Source organism: Lepeophtheirus salmonis, chromosome 3 (assembly GCF_016086655.4).
Source record: "Lepeophtheirus salmonis chromosome 3, UVic_Lsal_1.4, whole genome shotgun sequence".
Lineage (NCBI taxonomy): Eukaryota > Metazoa > Arthropoda > Copepoda > Siphonostomatoida > Caligidae > Lepeophtheirus > Lepeophtheirus salmonis.
The window spans coordinates 25686353-25703969 of NC_052133.2; the positions used below are offsets into that span (position 1 = coordinate 25686353).

The window sequence follows — 17617 nt, forward strand, 5'->3', positions numbered from 1 at the left end:
AAGTATTATTAAAGAAAATAGTGGACTATTGGATGGCAAAATGAGACCAACAAATTAAAGTACTTAAACCTTAATGTCTATCAAAAAATTTATCCCTCTATCATATAGTTTTATTATACAACTGATTTTAAAATCAGAGGCGTCTGTAAGGAGTGTGCTGGAGTGGTTATAGACTTCCTCCCCCCCAAAAAAAAAAGAAGTAATTTCTGCTTTTTTACTAGAAAATGCAAATATTTGAATATATTTGCAACAAATTTAATATTTGAAATTTAATTTAATTTTTCATATTTTTTCTCCAAAATATGAAAAATTAAATTGAAATAGCTATAACGTTCTGTGAATAGCTATAGATTTTTTAAATTTTTCTCCACAAAAATTAATATTTCACATTTTTTCCACACAATTTAATATTTGAAATTTTGGTATTTTTTCACGTTCTTTTTCGAAAAATTTAATTTTTCAAGTCCTTTTTAAAGAAATTTATCTTTAGGATTAAAAACAAAAAAATCCAGAAACCAAGCTTCCCCCAAAAAAAAAAATAAATATTAAAAATATGTTTATACATTGTTAGACAATCTTATTATCATATTGTAAAAAAATAAAAATAACTCTTATAAATACAACGGAACAAATAAGATTTAATTATTCTCTATTTATTTTACTTTTTTCGTCCCCACTCGAACAGAAAATAATTAATTGTAACATTTGAGTCCTTTTATACGGAGTTTTAGTACATGTCACTTTGATATAATCATCATATCACTGTTTATTATTACCATCAAGTAGTATTTAATCCAGGTATTAAGTTTTTATTCATTCAGAAGGCCATTTTATGGATTTTAATCAAGGCTTACTGGAAATTTGCTCATTTGATGTAATAAAATTATCAACTTTGAGCCCTAAAGGATGGGGTCTTCCTTAATTATGTTTTTATTCATTTTGCTTTGGATCGATAAGGAACGAGGATAGTAAGATATTGGTCAAAAATATCTGGTCCTTGCAAATATAAAAGTTGGCTACAATATGTAGAAAAGAATTTATTACATATTATTTAAATATATATTAGGATCCGATGTATAATAAAGCTATACGAGATGAGAAATCCTTTTTAGATATACATGAAACGTTTTGAGTCATTTTACTTGTGAGTCCCATTTGAACATTTAACACACGACAATAGTCTTTACATTTGCCATATCAACTCAATAAAGAAAGGATGCTCATAAAATTGGATTGTTAAGGTACCCAAGACTTTAACAATGTTGACGTCAAGTTAAAACACTGTAATATAAAAATATATTTTGAATTAAAAGCAAAATCCATTTATTGTTAACCAAGAGTGACTCAGAGCTTGATTCCTCAGCCTTATAAGCTACTATTCGAAGGCAATGTACAAAAGGTTTTTTATTCAGAAAAAATCGGTTTTTTATACCTCCTCCAAGATGACCGACATCAAGGATGCTGACATCACATGAAAAGTCTCTGTAAACATTCGAATAACATTCATATAATGAAATAATAAATGATAGATCATTCTTTAGTATTGATTAACCTCCGATATATGTTTTCAAAATAAGCTAAATCCCTCAATTTGTTTCTTTCTGATATATTTTTAGGATTTGAACAAAATAATACATAGTGATAGATAGGTAGTAGATATAACAAATAAATAACTGAAACTCAATCCTTAATTGTATCTTCCACCTCCTTGCTTAGCTGGAGTGGGGTAACGAGCCTCACCCTCATATGTAACTTGGGCTTGATATCCACCATAGGGATCAACTGTATATGTAACTCTTTGAATACGACCATCAGGGAGAGCCACAAAGTAGGATCCAACGGTATTATCTCCATTGCGAGTCTCTTCCTGTCCAAAGTTATTATTGGAGTAGTCATCTTGAACGTTCCAGTTGAAGTTGTAGTTAGCAGGGGTATCATATGAACCGGAGCGGAAGTCATCTCCGATTACGAGAGAAGCGGAAAGAGCGACGAGAAGAAGGAGGGGAATCGAGATTTTGGGATACATTTTTAGGAATCTTAATGAGCTTTTTGAGTTGTTGATGAAGTGTTAATGATCGAAATGATGTTCCCTGGTTTGTTTGCGAGGTGTATTTATAGTCTGTTTTCGTGATTTATCCGTTCCTCCTGCTTTGTTTATTTGAAGGTGAAGCAACGCATTTATTACTTCACGCCCGTCTTACATCCTTAAAGCATCATCCTCCAACACTTCCTACAACAGATATATGTACGCATATTTTGCGTACGTAATTTGGAAAAGGATTGAATTACGTATGAAGAGGCTTTGATCTCCAATTCATTCATTTGTCGATCATCATTTGCATTTAAATCCTTGCAAATGACAGTTGTGTTTAAGGCCACAGTTTTATTTAAGGTCATCATATTCCATTTTGATTCGTAGTTCATGTAAGGTTTCGCTAATATATCATAAATAATTAGTATGTTTACATGTATTAAGGATGTTAAAATATCTAAAATTTCCGTACTTTACTAATTCAAAATTGATCTAATTTTTATTTTTTTAAAATAATGTTATAATTTTTCGTTCTGGATATATAGTATCCTTTATTTTCCGAGGACCTGAATAGGACACGATGGAAATATTCAAGGGTTTGGTTTTGGGCTTCAAAGATTGGATACTTTATTTGGTCTTGAAGTAGAATGCCCTATTCCCAAGTCTAAGTACTGAATCCAGAAAACATGGAGTGCTCCGACAATTTTTAGATAGGTATTAGAGCCTCCCTGTTGAAAAAACCCTATAAGATTCAAAACTTGTGGACTTTGTTAACTTTAAAACATTCAAGAAATTGTATGTAAAGGTTTTTGTTAATTTAAATATGGTACTAAGATGTTAACTGAAATTGTTGAAGGTTTTGCTCCCACTATTGGAGTGTCCTGCAGTAGTGTATTAATAAAATTACTTAAAAGGTAATTTATTAATTATATATATTTGTCAACATATTGATACGAGTATTCTCTTAACATCCATATTGCCTCTTTAATAATGTTTTGTATAAGAAATAATAAGAGTACCTACATATATATACAGAAAATTGATAGAAATTTACATATATACAATTCATCTTATTATCCCTTTTTTGATAAAATCATATGTCGGCTATACAAATAGTTATTTACTATGTGTAATCCACGGAAATGAAAATTTAAAGATTTTTATTCTTTTGTTATCTGTTGACTTTTCTAATACTCTTGCTCCTTATCTAAACGTATATATTTTCATTGTACGGAGGTATCTGAAGGATAATATTTGTTTCTTAAAGAAATTCAAAAATTCAAAATTTTTGAAAAAAAATTGGAGAAATTAAATTTTTGGGGGAAAAAATAAAAAAATTAAAATTTTTAGAAAAAAAATTAAAATTTTTAGAAAAGAAATTAAAATTTTTAGAAAAAAAATTAGACAAATTATCTCTTTGGGAAAAACATTCAAAAATATAATTTTAAACATGCAATTTTGTAGAAATGTTCTTCAAAAGTTCATAGTAATTCCCAAAAAATTAATTTTTTGGGAAATACTATGAAATATTAAATTTTTTGGCAAAAAAAATAATTCAAAATCTATACCGATTCAAAGAAAATTAAAGTTTTTGACATGAAATGAAATTTCAAATATTTAATTTTTGAAAAAATAAAAAGTAAATATTAAATTTTCCAGTAAAAAGCAAAAATTCATTTTTTGGGGAGAGCTACAGCCCCTGCAGCCCACCCCATGGGAGACCCTTGTTGTATCACATAACCTTTCCTCCAAGGAAGAAAAACTAAAAAACAAGATTCAAAATCAGTTGGCAGTTGTTAGTTAATTCCTTTTCCCAACTACGGAATTATTCATCGTTCGGAATTGTTCACAGCTTCATAAGATATAATTCGAATTTAACCTATCAGGTCTCCAAATACTAATTAAATGTGTTTGGGGGGGGGGGGCGAAGAAGGAAGTACAAAAATTGACAGCTGACAAAAAGAGCTCAGGTTTTTGCGTGCGTTAGCAGGGCGTTACCTCTCGCTAACAAAAAAAGACCTAATATATTTTGTTATCAGCTGTTGATGAATTTGTCTTACATGAAAGGTCATGACTGTTTCATAAAAATATACGAAGCAATAAGTTATACTATAACTATGCAAGAATACAATTTCTTTTTGAACCCTCGTCGTATATATCGTTATAGGTATATACGAAGAAATCTAGAAATTTCATCTAGAAATACAAATGTATAGCTACGCTTTTAATATAATATTATAATACAGTATCAAATAAAATACTATCATGGATTTTAATATAAGGAAATATATATCTAATTCATTTTAAAAATTGTAGAAAAATAACATGATAATGATAGTCAGGGAGTACTCAAAAGATAAATGACAGTTGGTATGATGGACTTATTTGACCAACTACAAAATAATTTCGCGTCTTTTTTTTGTTTAGGAAAGGTTGCGTGATACAAAAAATAACGACTTGTAAATAGGAGAATGCCTATCTAAACGTTGATTAAATTGAATTAAATTTTATTAAGCTGGAAATCGGTCCCTAATATTAGATGAAGAATAATAATTTAACAGTTTGAAATAATTGGTTAATTACCCAGATTTAGGGCTACTTTTCCTTTATTATTTGGGGCCGGGGGTGGGTGAAGTTGAGAGATAAAAGTGGATAATAATATTATAGAAAATTTATCAGTACCCAATTTTTAGATAAATCATTCTAGCTTACTTTTTTGTCAACGGACCACAAATATGAGCTTAAAATATGATATTTAGAAACCAACTGGAATAGACAAAAGGAATATGATATTAAAAAAATATTCTTAATTACTCAATTTTAGGGCATTTTCATCGCGTCTTCTCTGTTTTGTCGGTTTCATCACCAATTTTCCTACCTTTATTTCACAGCAGACTCAATTTCCCACTAAATAAATAATGGATACCAACTGCCGTAATATTATGAGATTCCAATCTTTGTATGACCTAATCTCTGATAACATTTTATCCAAAAAATTATGCATTTAATTATTTCCAATTTGTAATTTTTGAAACCATTATTAAACTTAATTTAATTTAATGAAACTTTTCAGGATAGAAGTGTATTCCCAGAGGAATCTCTCATTAAAGTCTTAGGATGTACTATCTAGAGAAGGGTTTCCCAAACTTTTTCAGGCTGGCACCATCTTGGCTTCAATATAAACTTCAAGCGCCCCTCCCCATAAATACATAGGTATAAGTATTTCTTCCAATTGGATTTGAAAAAAGCAAGGCAATTACACGGGAGACTCGCTCTACCAAATATGATGTTGGAAAAGCAATTAAATATAATTTCACTGAATTTCACAATACTGAAAAGATACATACATATACATTTTTTTGTAGCCAAAATTTTTATATGATATCTTGAACTTTGGACTTTGCTCTCAAAACTTTTCTATCTCAAAATTGGAGACAGCGACGGTGGATGGTTGAAATTCAATTATTGATACCTTTTCATAATAATAAAATATCTGTATTAAGTGCAACGAAGCGACGCTTGGCAAAACGAAGAATATATTTTTGGAGTTGGAAGAGAAGAATATCAACTGAATCGATCAAAATTGCTCGAATAAGTTTTCACGTCGGATTATATAATCATTGGAGTTTGTACTGTATATTCTTATTTAGGTATGTTTATATTAATTTTATTTTTCAGGAGTTAATGGATTTGATGAAATATAAGTTCCTTTCCATGATACCATTTACGTTCATTTCTTAATTATAGGTTTATGGTTCATAGTAGATACAAGAAAAAGTTGTATGCTTCACATAATAAGATATGATCCCATCTCTCAGTCCACGGATATCTTCCTCCACATAATGAGACCTTCCATTATCCTCCGAATTCCTAATTGTTCGAATATCTCGAAAAAATCGAGGTCCCTCTCCTCTTAATCCAATAATATATCCTTCGCTTTGCAAAGGTATTTCCTTATTAATAAAAGGTTGCAATAATTGAATTTCCACTGTCGTGGCTTCCAATTTCAAGATAGAAAGAGAAAGTATGGCGTGTGGGCAAACTTATCAATGTACCCGTCGTTCTTGATTACAAATTATTTTTGATCTATCTCACTTTTTTCCTCAGTCCTAACTTCTAAGACTGGATTGACAACCCAGTCTGGTACTATTAGCATACTATCTTTCATACATGTATCTTTGAAACTCTTCCATGAGAGCACAATACAATTGAAGGTGATCATCTGAAATGTTCTTTTCTTTATCCAATTCATTAGAAACTGCGTAAGTTCATGACAGGGTAATCTTATGCTAATTTCCTAGCAACTGCAAATTAATTTCAATGAATTTTGTGAATATATCTGACAATAATCAATGCCATCCTTGATGTTTTTTAGATAATCACAGAGCCCAGTTTTAGAGTCGAATAAAGAAAAGAAAAGTTTTAGGAAGTTTCCGTTTGATAGCCGTGTAACTACTGTGTGTAGCAATAAATGCTAATATTCTTCATAATTATCAATACCAAGCTGTTAAATTAGTCTAGAATTGAGGGAATATACCTTGATATTATCTACGTATTAGAGTATTAATTGATTTGTGAAGTCCAACACTAAATATTTTTGCTACAAGATGCTGCTAGTGGATTACAAAAAGTGGTTTTCGAAAGCAGTTTACGGGGTTAAAGAAAATGATGAAGCCATTATGACGATCTATCATGGATCGTACACCATCTATTGCACCGCAAGAATGTTAAAAAAAGTAAAGTTATTCTCTTGGGAAAAATTACCAATGATATCAAATACCTAATCTCCTTTAGTATTTGTTGTAAGGTGTCTTACAAATTGATATATTCAATTCTTGAACCAATTTTTAATTTTTGACAAAACCAAAACAGGCGAGAAGCAAATATTCATTTAATAGAAAACGGACTCATCTAACTGCAAGCTAAATGATGTTTTGGCAAGAATGTTGCACAATTTTGACTTTTCTGACATTTAATCTATTTTTTCTTGAACTGAGTTATTACACAGGCGTATTTATAATTTGTTCTGTTGACTTATGTACAACTGTGTGCATAACTTAACTTGCTGCCCAATCGGGTAAAGTTTACAAGATCTATCAACCAGCAAAGATATGTTGTAGAAATCACGCTAACTGTTAGTGGATTGTTGTGAAGGGATCAAAACCATAATTCTTAAAGTTTGTCGTTCCTTGAACTTTTCCCAACGCGGCTGGAAATATGCCATATTTGTGTTTGCTAGATCAAAATGCATTGTTCTCAATGTTCCAAATGTCTTGATGGTTTTATGTCTTCGCTTAAGAACCCTTTCTAATGCAGTAGACACATAGGTTGGTGTTGATTCAGTGGTTCTGATACAAATCTATATTTCAAATATTATACGCTATACTGCCTAACCTTCTTTTTTGATAGCTATTGGGTTTCTATCTTAATTTTGAAAAAAATAACACGACCATAATAATTTGGGTTGCAAATGGGGGACATTTTTGTAGAAAGTAAGATTATGGATGCCAAAAATATTTTAATACTGTTTTGTAATTACTTGACATCGTTTAAGTACTGGATTGAATTTTTAGGGTGTAAAATTTGGCTTTTGTTTTGGATCTTAGCTTTCTGTAATTCTACGTTTTTAACAAAATTATAAGTATTTATTCTAAGTAGTTTGCATATGAGAGTCATAGTACAGGGTGTCCACGATAAATTAGAACTATCTTAAAATTCAACCTGCTTGATAAAAATGGAATTTGGAGTGTATTTGTTAATATGAAAAAGTTAGACATGATATTAAACAATAAATTTATTCAACATGTCCTCCCTCAGCAGCCACCATCTTCTCCATCCTGCCCCTAAAGGATTTGCATGTCCTGACGACTTCCACGGAATCAACAGCATTCCACTCCCTCGTAATGGAGCCCTTCAGGGCCGCGATGCTCTTGTGGCTGACCTTCCACACCTCCCTCCCCAACTTCCCCTACCAGTAGTAATAACACAGATTGAGGTCGGGTGAGTTGGAGGGCCAGGTGTTGCGATCCCAGAAAGTGATGTCGTGGGAGTTGAAGAGGTTAGTGGTCCTCATGGCGATGTGAGCGGGCGCTGAGTCTTGTTGAAATATGAACTCCCTCCCAGCGGCCGTATCCTTCATCCAGGGGATGACGAACTCCTCCACGACTTTGCAGTGCCTTATTGCGTTAACCCTTTTCTTGGGATTGAAGAAGAAAGGAAGAAACGGAGAGTGTCTTACGTCTTCCCCGACCTTCAACTGCATGAAGACATCGTAAGTCGTCTTCCTAGATATCTAGTCTGTTCCCAGATGGCCTTCCGGGACAATCCCGCCTGGAGGAGTGCTGCGATCTCAATCCTCTTCTCGTTAATGTGTGCTAATGTTGGGGGTAAGGACAATGTTTTTCTTAGCAATCGACAGCTAATTATGTGTTCTACAGAATTGTTTATCAGAACATTGTAAAACAGTGACCCTTAACCTCTCAAAATTTGCATTTAAATCATAATAGTCCATGAGCAGTGTTTTATAATAGATTGCATCTAAAAAGTGGATCGAATCTTCCAAATGTCAATTTTTGGGATAAACTTAATACATTCATTTGTTAAAAAAGGACTAGTTATGTTTTTTTATTATATAATCTTTGAAGCCCGTTTTCTCAGGCTTTTGTTAGATAGTGAGCCCCAACCCTTTCATGGGGGGTGTACACTTAGAGTAAACTACTATTTTGAAAAGATCATTAAGATATGAAGGGTCGAGAATGTAAGTCAATTTAATTACAGAATAATTCTAAAAATACATAATATACTTTATCGAATCAGAAGCTTCCATAGAATTATTTAATTATTTTTGGATAATAACTAATTAACACAAAAATAATTATTGATCCATAATAAAGTGGTACCTAACTAATAATAAAATAATATATTAGTTATTTTATTGTCGATGTTGAAATTTCCCTCTTTTCAGTGTTGCTAAAGTTGATTTGTTGAATTCGAATTAGATCTTGTTGTGAAGCTATGAACAATTCCCAACAATGACTAATTAATAGTTCCACAGTTGGGAAGATTTGGCTAAATACCAATTAATTTTTGGCCTCTCTCACATGTATAATTTAGACGGAAAGATTGTGAGATACAATAAAGTTAAAGACGTGCATTATGCAATCTCCTCTCCAACTTTATCAACTTCATTAATTTAATTACATAGTTACTATAAATAGTATCTAATAGATTGTACATAATATTCTGTAACATTTTTCCTCGGCAACCCCCAATAGGAAATAATGAGAAAAACTATAATTACAATGTTCAAGAAATATCAATGTTTTGTCATTTTTTAAATTAAATTAAAGTTAAATTACACTTGAAAATCTCCATGAATCAATAAAATTAATTAATTAATAACCAAACTACCTTGAAATTTGAAAAATTTACATATACCCTTTTTTATTTTATGTGTAGATGTAAAATCAATGAAACAAAGAAAAAAGAGCATCAATATATAATTAAAAATTTACATTAATGTTTGTCCCTTATTAATAGAATAATCCACTAAACGGCGGATCCAAACCACCGTTTAACACAGACAATACTTTCATGCCTTGAAGGCCAATAATCAATTTATGTACTATACTATTAGTTAAAAAAGATTTATTAAAGTAACATTAATGTACTTTCTTTGGTTAGTTAATACAGTGTACTTCATAAGTACATATATTTACACTTAAACCTTGGATTACGAGCAATATTCATGTTTGATAAATCATCATAAACCAAAACTTATTCATTATAACTATCAAATACTGTGAGTTTGCTACTCATAAATGAATTGAATATATACTCTTAAAGGGCAATCGTATATGAGTAAACTGATAAGTATTATTATCTGCAAGGTGGTGTTACTGTACTTAGCCGTATAATACAGAGCGATACCTCGCTAACACAAAAGTATATTTTTTCTACAAAAATCCCATTCCTACCAACTACAGGAGTTGAAAGATACACATAGTGCAAGTAGACAATTTTATACCTACAAAAGTACTCCAAAGCCTTATTTGATATGAAAAAACATCAGCTAATTACAATTCATAATCTTTGCATCATGTGAAACTTTAAATAGATTTCCAAGTTAAATTCTATTAACTTTAACATGTAGTTCATAATTAATATTTTTCATTGAAGTCATTATCTAATTAATTATTTACTTTCTCATTTGCCAGAACGGTATCCCAAAAACAAAACATTAACCATTTCTATTTATTTCTATCAACTGTTGATTTGTCAAATCTCACCTCACATGGTGTTCTGTGTTTATGAAATTTATCAATTATTGAACGAAAAAGATTTGTAATTTAAGAATTTTTTCATATTATTATTTCTGAAGAGGTCTTCAATGGAGACGAAGTCGATTAAATGTTACTGATCCTCTAAATATCTTTGTGTAATTATGTTGGTCAAGAGTCAAGTCCGACTTCTTCAAAGTTCTGAATTTAAATAGTTACGGATAATGTGACATAATTGGCTAAATAACACTTAATTTTGGGTTCTTTTTCCCTTTTAATTTTTGAAGGAAAGCGGCAATTAAGTATGCTATGTGCTGCTATCATAGGGGGTGCTATGTACTTTCGTCTTAAATTATTTTTCTCCAATACATTTTTCCTTAATATATATGTAAATAAACGAAGTTTATGCATCGTTATTGTAAAAATTTTCCTTGAAATTTATGTACGTGATGGTTGTTTCTTGTTGGAAAAATTACAGAATTATGCCCCAAAATTTCAAATGATATATAATGAGTTCGAATCAGAGAAAAAATAGATAATCAAATTAATATAATAATAAAAATAAAGAAACACAACTACAATTCGAATGTGCTAATAATTTTTCTGTTGATCAATTATCATTAGACATGAAGGATTATTCATATTGGAAAATATTTATTGATAAACAGGCTATAATATGTGTCAAGGGCAGAATTTTATCATTATTCCAACAGAAAAAAAAACCATTTAATGAGTTTTTTGGTAATAAACATCGTATATTTTTATTAAATATTTCATAGGCCACACCAATTTAAACTAAAAGTATACAATATAAACCTCACTTTTTATATATCATGGCAAAATTCCTTGAGGCAAAATGGCTTTAAGGGAAAATTTACTGACAAAAAAGAGTTACAGTTCACTGTCATATAGACTGATGCACAAAAGTGACAGAATGGGACCCTATATTTTATCAATTTGAAACAACTCACAGTATCTGTAATTATTCCAGCACTTCTGTAGTTACCAATCTTTCAATATAGATTAAAGATATTTCAGAAGTAATAGATAAAATTATCAAAGGATTATTATTATTTGTTATAAAACTGTTCAATTAATTTCATTGTCACTGACATGTTTATCTTTTATAAGAGTAGTAAAATAATTTACAACATCTGCAATACTAAAAATAATTTTATTTACTTTGTCAATCAATGAGTTCTCTAAGTAATGTAATATTAAAAAAAAAAAAAATCTTTGCGTGAAACCAAACATCATGTTGAGCTACTTTATAATGGGCATCCAACGTACACATGTTAAAAAATATTTGAAGCTCTCTTGTCATTGAAATCAAAGTGTAGTCCAATTAGCATGAATGATTTATTAGTGTTCAATTTCATCCAAAATGGATCATTTTTTTCTTCTATATTAAGGGCAGATTTACATGAAAGCGGGTCATTCAGCTCAAAATTTCTGGCTAGAAACTAAGGCACATATAAGAAAACTTGAAGCTGGATTGAAGTCATCATTCTTTAAAGGCGATGTGCATAATCCTCGGCAAGATTGTGAAATGTCTCAATTGATTTATCAATTTTTTGGTACCAGGAATCTGTAATCTTTGTTTAGCTATAATTATATGAAATTTAACCATTAATTCTGCATGTAAAATAAGTAAAGTAAAAAGATAGTCTGCTTATATAATAATAAAATAAAAACTTTAACTAGATTGGGTAACAATTATATTGCAATCATCTAGATTTATCTTAAGGAGAGAAATATGACCTCTGTTGTGAGTGCGTTCACAACATAGTAAGTTATAATTGTTATAGTTGTAATTCTGTAGTTGCTTTTCTGTGAGAAGTTGGGAATATAGTAGGAACATAATCTGGATGATACTGATAATTACTGGATTCATTCCGTATGAACTGGAAGCCACATATGAGGGCATAAGATCCAGGATACCAATCAAAAACAACCTTGATTTTTCCTATTGCGAGTTTTTTGCCATAATTCAGACTGCTCTGGATTGCGTTTAGGAAAAAATGAGAAGCAAAAATGTTCCCTGTATTGACACGAACAAAAAGCACAGTACGGCAATATTTGCCGCTTTGATACATTACCCTAACTTGGATTTCTCATTATAATATTTTTATTCATAATGATTCATTAGTATTGTCTATTGTTTCAACTTTACATTATTTCCGGCATACTAGTTCAGGAAATCCATTTACAAGTCGTACTGGACATGAAAAAGTCCCCATATAGGGTGCTTAACATATGTCACAACTTGCCTGCAGATACACGGAGCTAGTATCCCGGCAAAAATCAATAGGATTTTAAACGAAAATTATGACTGAAAAAATTATGAAATGTAGAAAAATCCAAGCTCAATTAAAGTTTTTATAACAGGAAATGACACTACAGAGTAATTTGAATGTTTCGACAGGAACTCGAATTCCTCTTAATCCTTAAAATTAGAGTTTCTGTCTAATGTTTTGAATGAATGAGGGCGTGATTGTGGATATTCTTGTACATCAAAACAATCCCTAGGAATAAGTATTGATTGTTTAAAGGCGCTAGTGTCACGTAAAATAACGTCAATTTTTTTTATGCCCCAGGTGTTTGAAAAATGTTACTTATACTTATATATTTTTAGAAAATCTAGAGGGGAAAAAAGTGAGAAAAATATTTATTAATGATTATTATGGCATAAATAATCCGACAACAGCTGACGTCATCTTGAGTGGATAACAATCACCTCAGTTAAAACTTCGTTGCTCTATATATTATATATGGCTACTGTGTAGTAGGACATGGATTTCTAATTTTTGAGTAGGAGTGGATTTATGTTTGCATTTTTTCAAACCGAGTAGACACACATGAGGAAACTAAAAAAATATGTGACTTTGTGCTTCCAACATAAATATGTTAATTGACACAGTGCTCTCTATGAGTTTGACATACATAGATTTTATTATGTAGGAGGTAGCATTATTTTGCAGCAAGATGGCGTCACTCTCTGTCGCTTTGTTTACAAACTGAAATAAGTAAATAATTTTATTGCCCTTTTCTTTACGTTATTATTTTCCAAAGCTATTATCATTATTTAATTGTTGAAGGTAATCACTAGTTTGTGTGCTCATGAAAGATGGAGAGCAATAATAGAGATTTTCGGGGAGTTATAAGTCAGAGTCCTTGATGGCCTTAGAGTATAGTTGAGGTTCGACATATAAGTAATTCCTGCTTATACGAGTATATCCTTGTTATATGCAGATTGGGATTTGTGTTTATTTCGATAGATGGAAATAATATGATAATGTAACTATAAGGATTTTTGTTGTTGCTACCTAAATATGTATATTATACTTTACAGAGCTGTTATCAATATTCTAAAGCCGAGAACATATAAGAATAAAATAATCTCTAGCGCATGAATGAAAACATAAAATTTGTTTGTAGTGTAATTCCTGGTTGAACTTCGAGTAAAATTGAGGATCGAAATCCGAGCAATTCCTCCCTATGCCATTTCTAGATACGGAGTGGGGTTAATTTGTATTTCCTTCATGTTATAGCTGCTTCTTTCTAATTTATTGGAACTTCATGACGTCATTTATTAGATAAGAAGTTAGTTGGATTAGAGTGTATTATTTCTGTCCTCGCCCTGTCATAACTTCTTACAGCTAATATAATAAAACTTCATGGCAGCTATACTGCTCTTCTCACCAAAATTCTACAAATTGTCTGGATTGAAAATATAACTTTTTTATTTTTACAGACTGGCTCTTGGGATGAGCATAAGTGCCGACACATCATCCCCTTTTTAGAAAGATAATAGAAATAAAAAATGCCTGATGATGTGTTAACAAATCTATTGAACTTTGCTCCGGATCCCCTTGTAATAAGTGTTGAACAAACGATTTTATTAGTCTATGTGACATAACTGTGAGCATACATGTAGAGATTTCCCGGTATATGATGAAGTCCTACAAAAGTAGAAACTACTTTTTTTGTTCATACATCACTTGCACACCATTTATGATAAGAAAAAGGAAATATTTGAAATTATCCAGGATAGATATATAACAAATATTCAGGCAAAAATGGGGTATCCGCCAGTGAATAAAGATAATCTTTTTTCCAAAATTTTACTCACCGATGTTCCGCCTAAGAATCTGCTGTATAGACTTACCCGTAACGTGTAAGCCATAAGTGCATATCATAACTAAAGCTTTAAACCAGCTAAAAAATGTCTTTTTACATAGACATTTTTTTTTGTAAGCTAGAGGGATTGTTTGGTTATTATTTGGAGAGATAATTACGAGTTATTTTGTTATCTAATAGATTTTACTGTTTAGAAGATTCACATTCGAAGTTTGGAAAACGAAAATTGAATTATTTAGTATAATAGTATAATATAGCATTGTTTAATTTGGACCTTTTCAGATGAATGATAACTCTTAACTTTCTTTTTGAGGAGCTGAAGTTGAAGTATGCCTCACATTGGATTGTGTTGTGAGGTCAGATTTAGCTGTACTGTATCAAAAATTATTTACTCTTTAGTTGTTGTTATATTTTCAGATTAATGCACTTTCTCATTCGTAATGTAGTTATTAGTCTTAAGCCTTACTGAAGACAAACTTATAAAACACAGAAATTTTAATTGGATTATTTTAATCAGATTAATTTAGGGGAAGCCACTCACATCACTCATGTATTGCCATCGGAGATAATCGTCTCATGAAGAACCCACATACTATGCACAAGATGTAAAACTCATCGGCTTCCTATGATAAAGATAAATAATTTAAACAATATATCGAAATTTGAAATTTCAATATATTTCTTAAGTGGTTTACTACTAATACTTTTTTTCATTTAGTTTTTTATGAAATTGGATATCTTGTGCATCACCATTTAGCATTTATTGTAAGTATTTGGAATGTATGTATATTAAAACATTATAAAGTCGAATCATGAAACGTGAGTTAATGGTATAATAGGGTATTTAAGGTCAAATTTCCACTTATAAATTTCCATGGAAGACTTTACACTGCAAATAAACATTAAGAAGATATATGGCAGAGAATGGGAGTGTTTAGACCACTTCAAGGGCAGATGATGGTTAAAACTCCCTTTCCGATGTATATATGAAGAAATTGGGGCCTTAACAACATCAATGATGTTTTTAACTACTCATCCTGCAATAGTTATACTAAAGAGGTCTCTTCATCTCCCGTTCAACTCGTCCAAAAGAATCGCCTCTCCTAAGATAAGTGAATTATGACCTCTGTTTTTCCAGAAACTGATCCAGTAATGATGTATGTATTGTAAGTTAGTCTTCATAATTCTATCATTACGAATGAGAAAGTTCATGAATCTGAAAATATAAAAAAAACTAACGACTAAATATTTTTTTATAGATTAAAGCTCATTCCTATCAGGAAGCGACGAATAGTTTGACAAACACTTCAACTTGAGCTCCTAAAAAATAAAGTTATGAGTTGTCATTCATTTCAAAAGGTCGAGGTCAACCAATAAAATATTTTCCCATTTTCTCCAGAATTCCATTTCCGTCTTCTGAACCTAGAAATGAGCATCTTCTAAGAAATATAATCAATAATATCATAACTCGTAATTAGTAATTATCTCTCGAAATAATAATTAAACAGGGCCCCTAGCGGGGGAAAAAGTTTTTGTGTAGCTAGACATTGTTCAACTATTGATCACGTGGGTCCCCGTTTCGCTACTTGGTTTTAGTTAGAGCAAAAGAGACAACAAATATAGAGGTTAACAGCAGATAGAGAATAAACAATCCGATCCTGAGAATTTTTTATGCAGCTGTTCTGTTTGGTCTACTAATAGATATTAAGTTAAAATATGTAGGGGAAAAATCGGCCTAGTAAATTTATAAGTATTTGGCGTTACCTCGCCAACACAACAATATACAGTGTATTTTATTCTTAGTTGTGGATGTCGACAATGACTTGGTGAGCTTCTTGGAAAATGTCCTTCACTTTATTATAGGAAATGTTAATTCCTTCAGCCCTGAAATATGGAATAGATGAAGAATATAGATAAAATTGACGACACAATTAAAAAATAATTAGATGAAAAAGTATAGTTTTTAAGTTTTCTTATAAAATGGCGACATCAATCATAATAAGTCAATTGACATTACCCTGTACTCACCACTATAATATAAATCATTAAAACTTCACTGAAACTATCTCAGCTGAAAAGAAGCCTGCTCAAATAAATTTCGATAAAAAAAATATTAGCCAAGGTAACTAGAAATCTATGGCCCATTAAACTCTAAAGTCTTTTGCGGATACATATTCTATAAGTATATGTTTACTACAAAATAATATAATTTGTTGTTTATGAAGAAAAAGCTGGAAGATTTTTCTTATACACTATGTTCAAACGATTTACAGTTTTTCATTTTTATATTAAGTTTATCTTTCTGTGTTTGATGTAGATGTAGACCAAAAAAACATATAAATGGATAAAATTATAATGCGTATATTTTTTTGTTTGAATGTATGCACATAAATTAAAACATGTACAAATGTTTGTCTATTCTTTTTAGTCCCAGAATAACTTAGATGATATTTATTTCTGTAACAGTTTTTGTTTGCTTATCTAGTTTTTTATTCATAATACATATATATACACAAGCAAACATACTTATAGAAAAAATTACCATAAAAATGATGCACAAATGCCTCTATTTTACAAAAGTTCTTAAATGAGAGTCCCTAAGTTGTTCAACTTTAAGAACCATATTGATTTATACTTTTTTACCCTATAACGTGCACTATGTATGTTAATGCCTCGTCAGATTTTTGGTATTTTTTATAAGTTTTTCCATCATATTAGTAATATCATCTGAAATACTTTGATTAAAAGACAAACTTCCATTATGTGCAAAATATTCGAAACTATAATTGAGTTCCATTACAAATTATATTAATCCCAAGACAAATATATTTCAAACATAGTGTTTTTGTGATATTTATAAAAAACATTAATCTCTAAAATTAGATTTGTAATTTATAAAAAAAAAGTGTGCTTTTATTCCTTTTTTTGATAAGGCAGTACGTTTGCAACACTAGAAGTTCATAAGTAATAAATTGGGGATTTTTTTATTTAGTGAACTATTGATCATATATTTGGTATTGTATCCTTAAAGTTTTTTAGCCGAGAAATTATTAAACTGCTCAAATCGAGGACTCTAAAACTATACTTATAACGTTTTAGAATTAAGAGTCGAATACCGAATCGTTGAACTTGTGAGTCGTATGATCACCAAATCACTACTGTAACA

General features: G+C 30.6%; 1 protein-coding gene across 1 annotated transcript; it reads right to left on the reverse strand.

Moving 5' to 3' along the window:
- Positions 1-1687: 1687 nt before the first annotated feature.
- LOC121115466 (cuticle protein 21-like) lies at positions 1688-2026 on the reverse strand. The gene has a single exon (XM_040709643.2). It carries the CDS (start codon positions 2024-2026, stop codon positions 1688-1690), a length of 339 nt encoding a protein of 112 aa, XP_040565577.1.
- Positions 2027-17617: the final 15591 nt, after the last annotated feature.

Coding starts and splice junctions, on each gene's coding strand:
- LOC121115466 (XM_040709643.2), bottom strand. CDS start 2,026: ATGTATCCCAAAATCTCGATTCCCCTCCTTCTTCTCGTCGCTCTTTCC.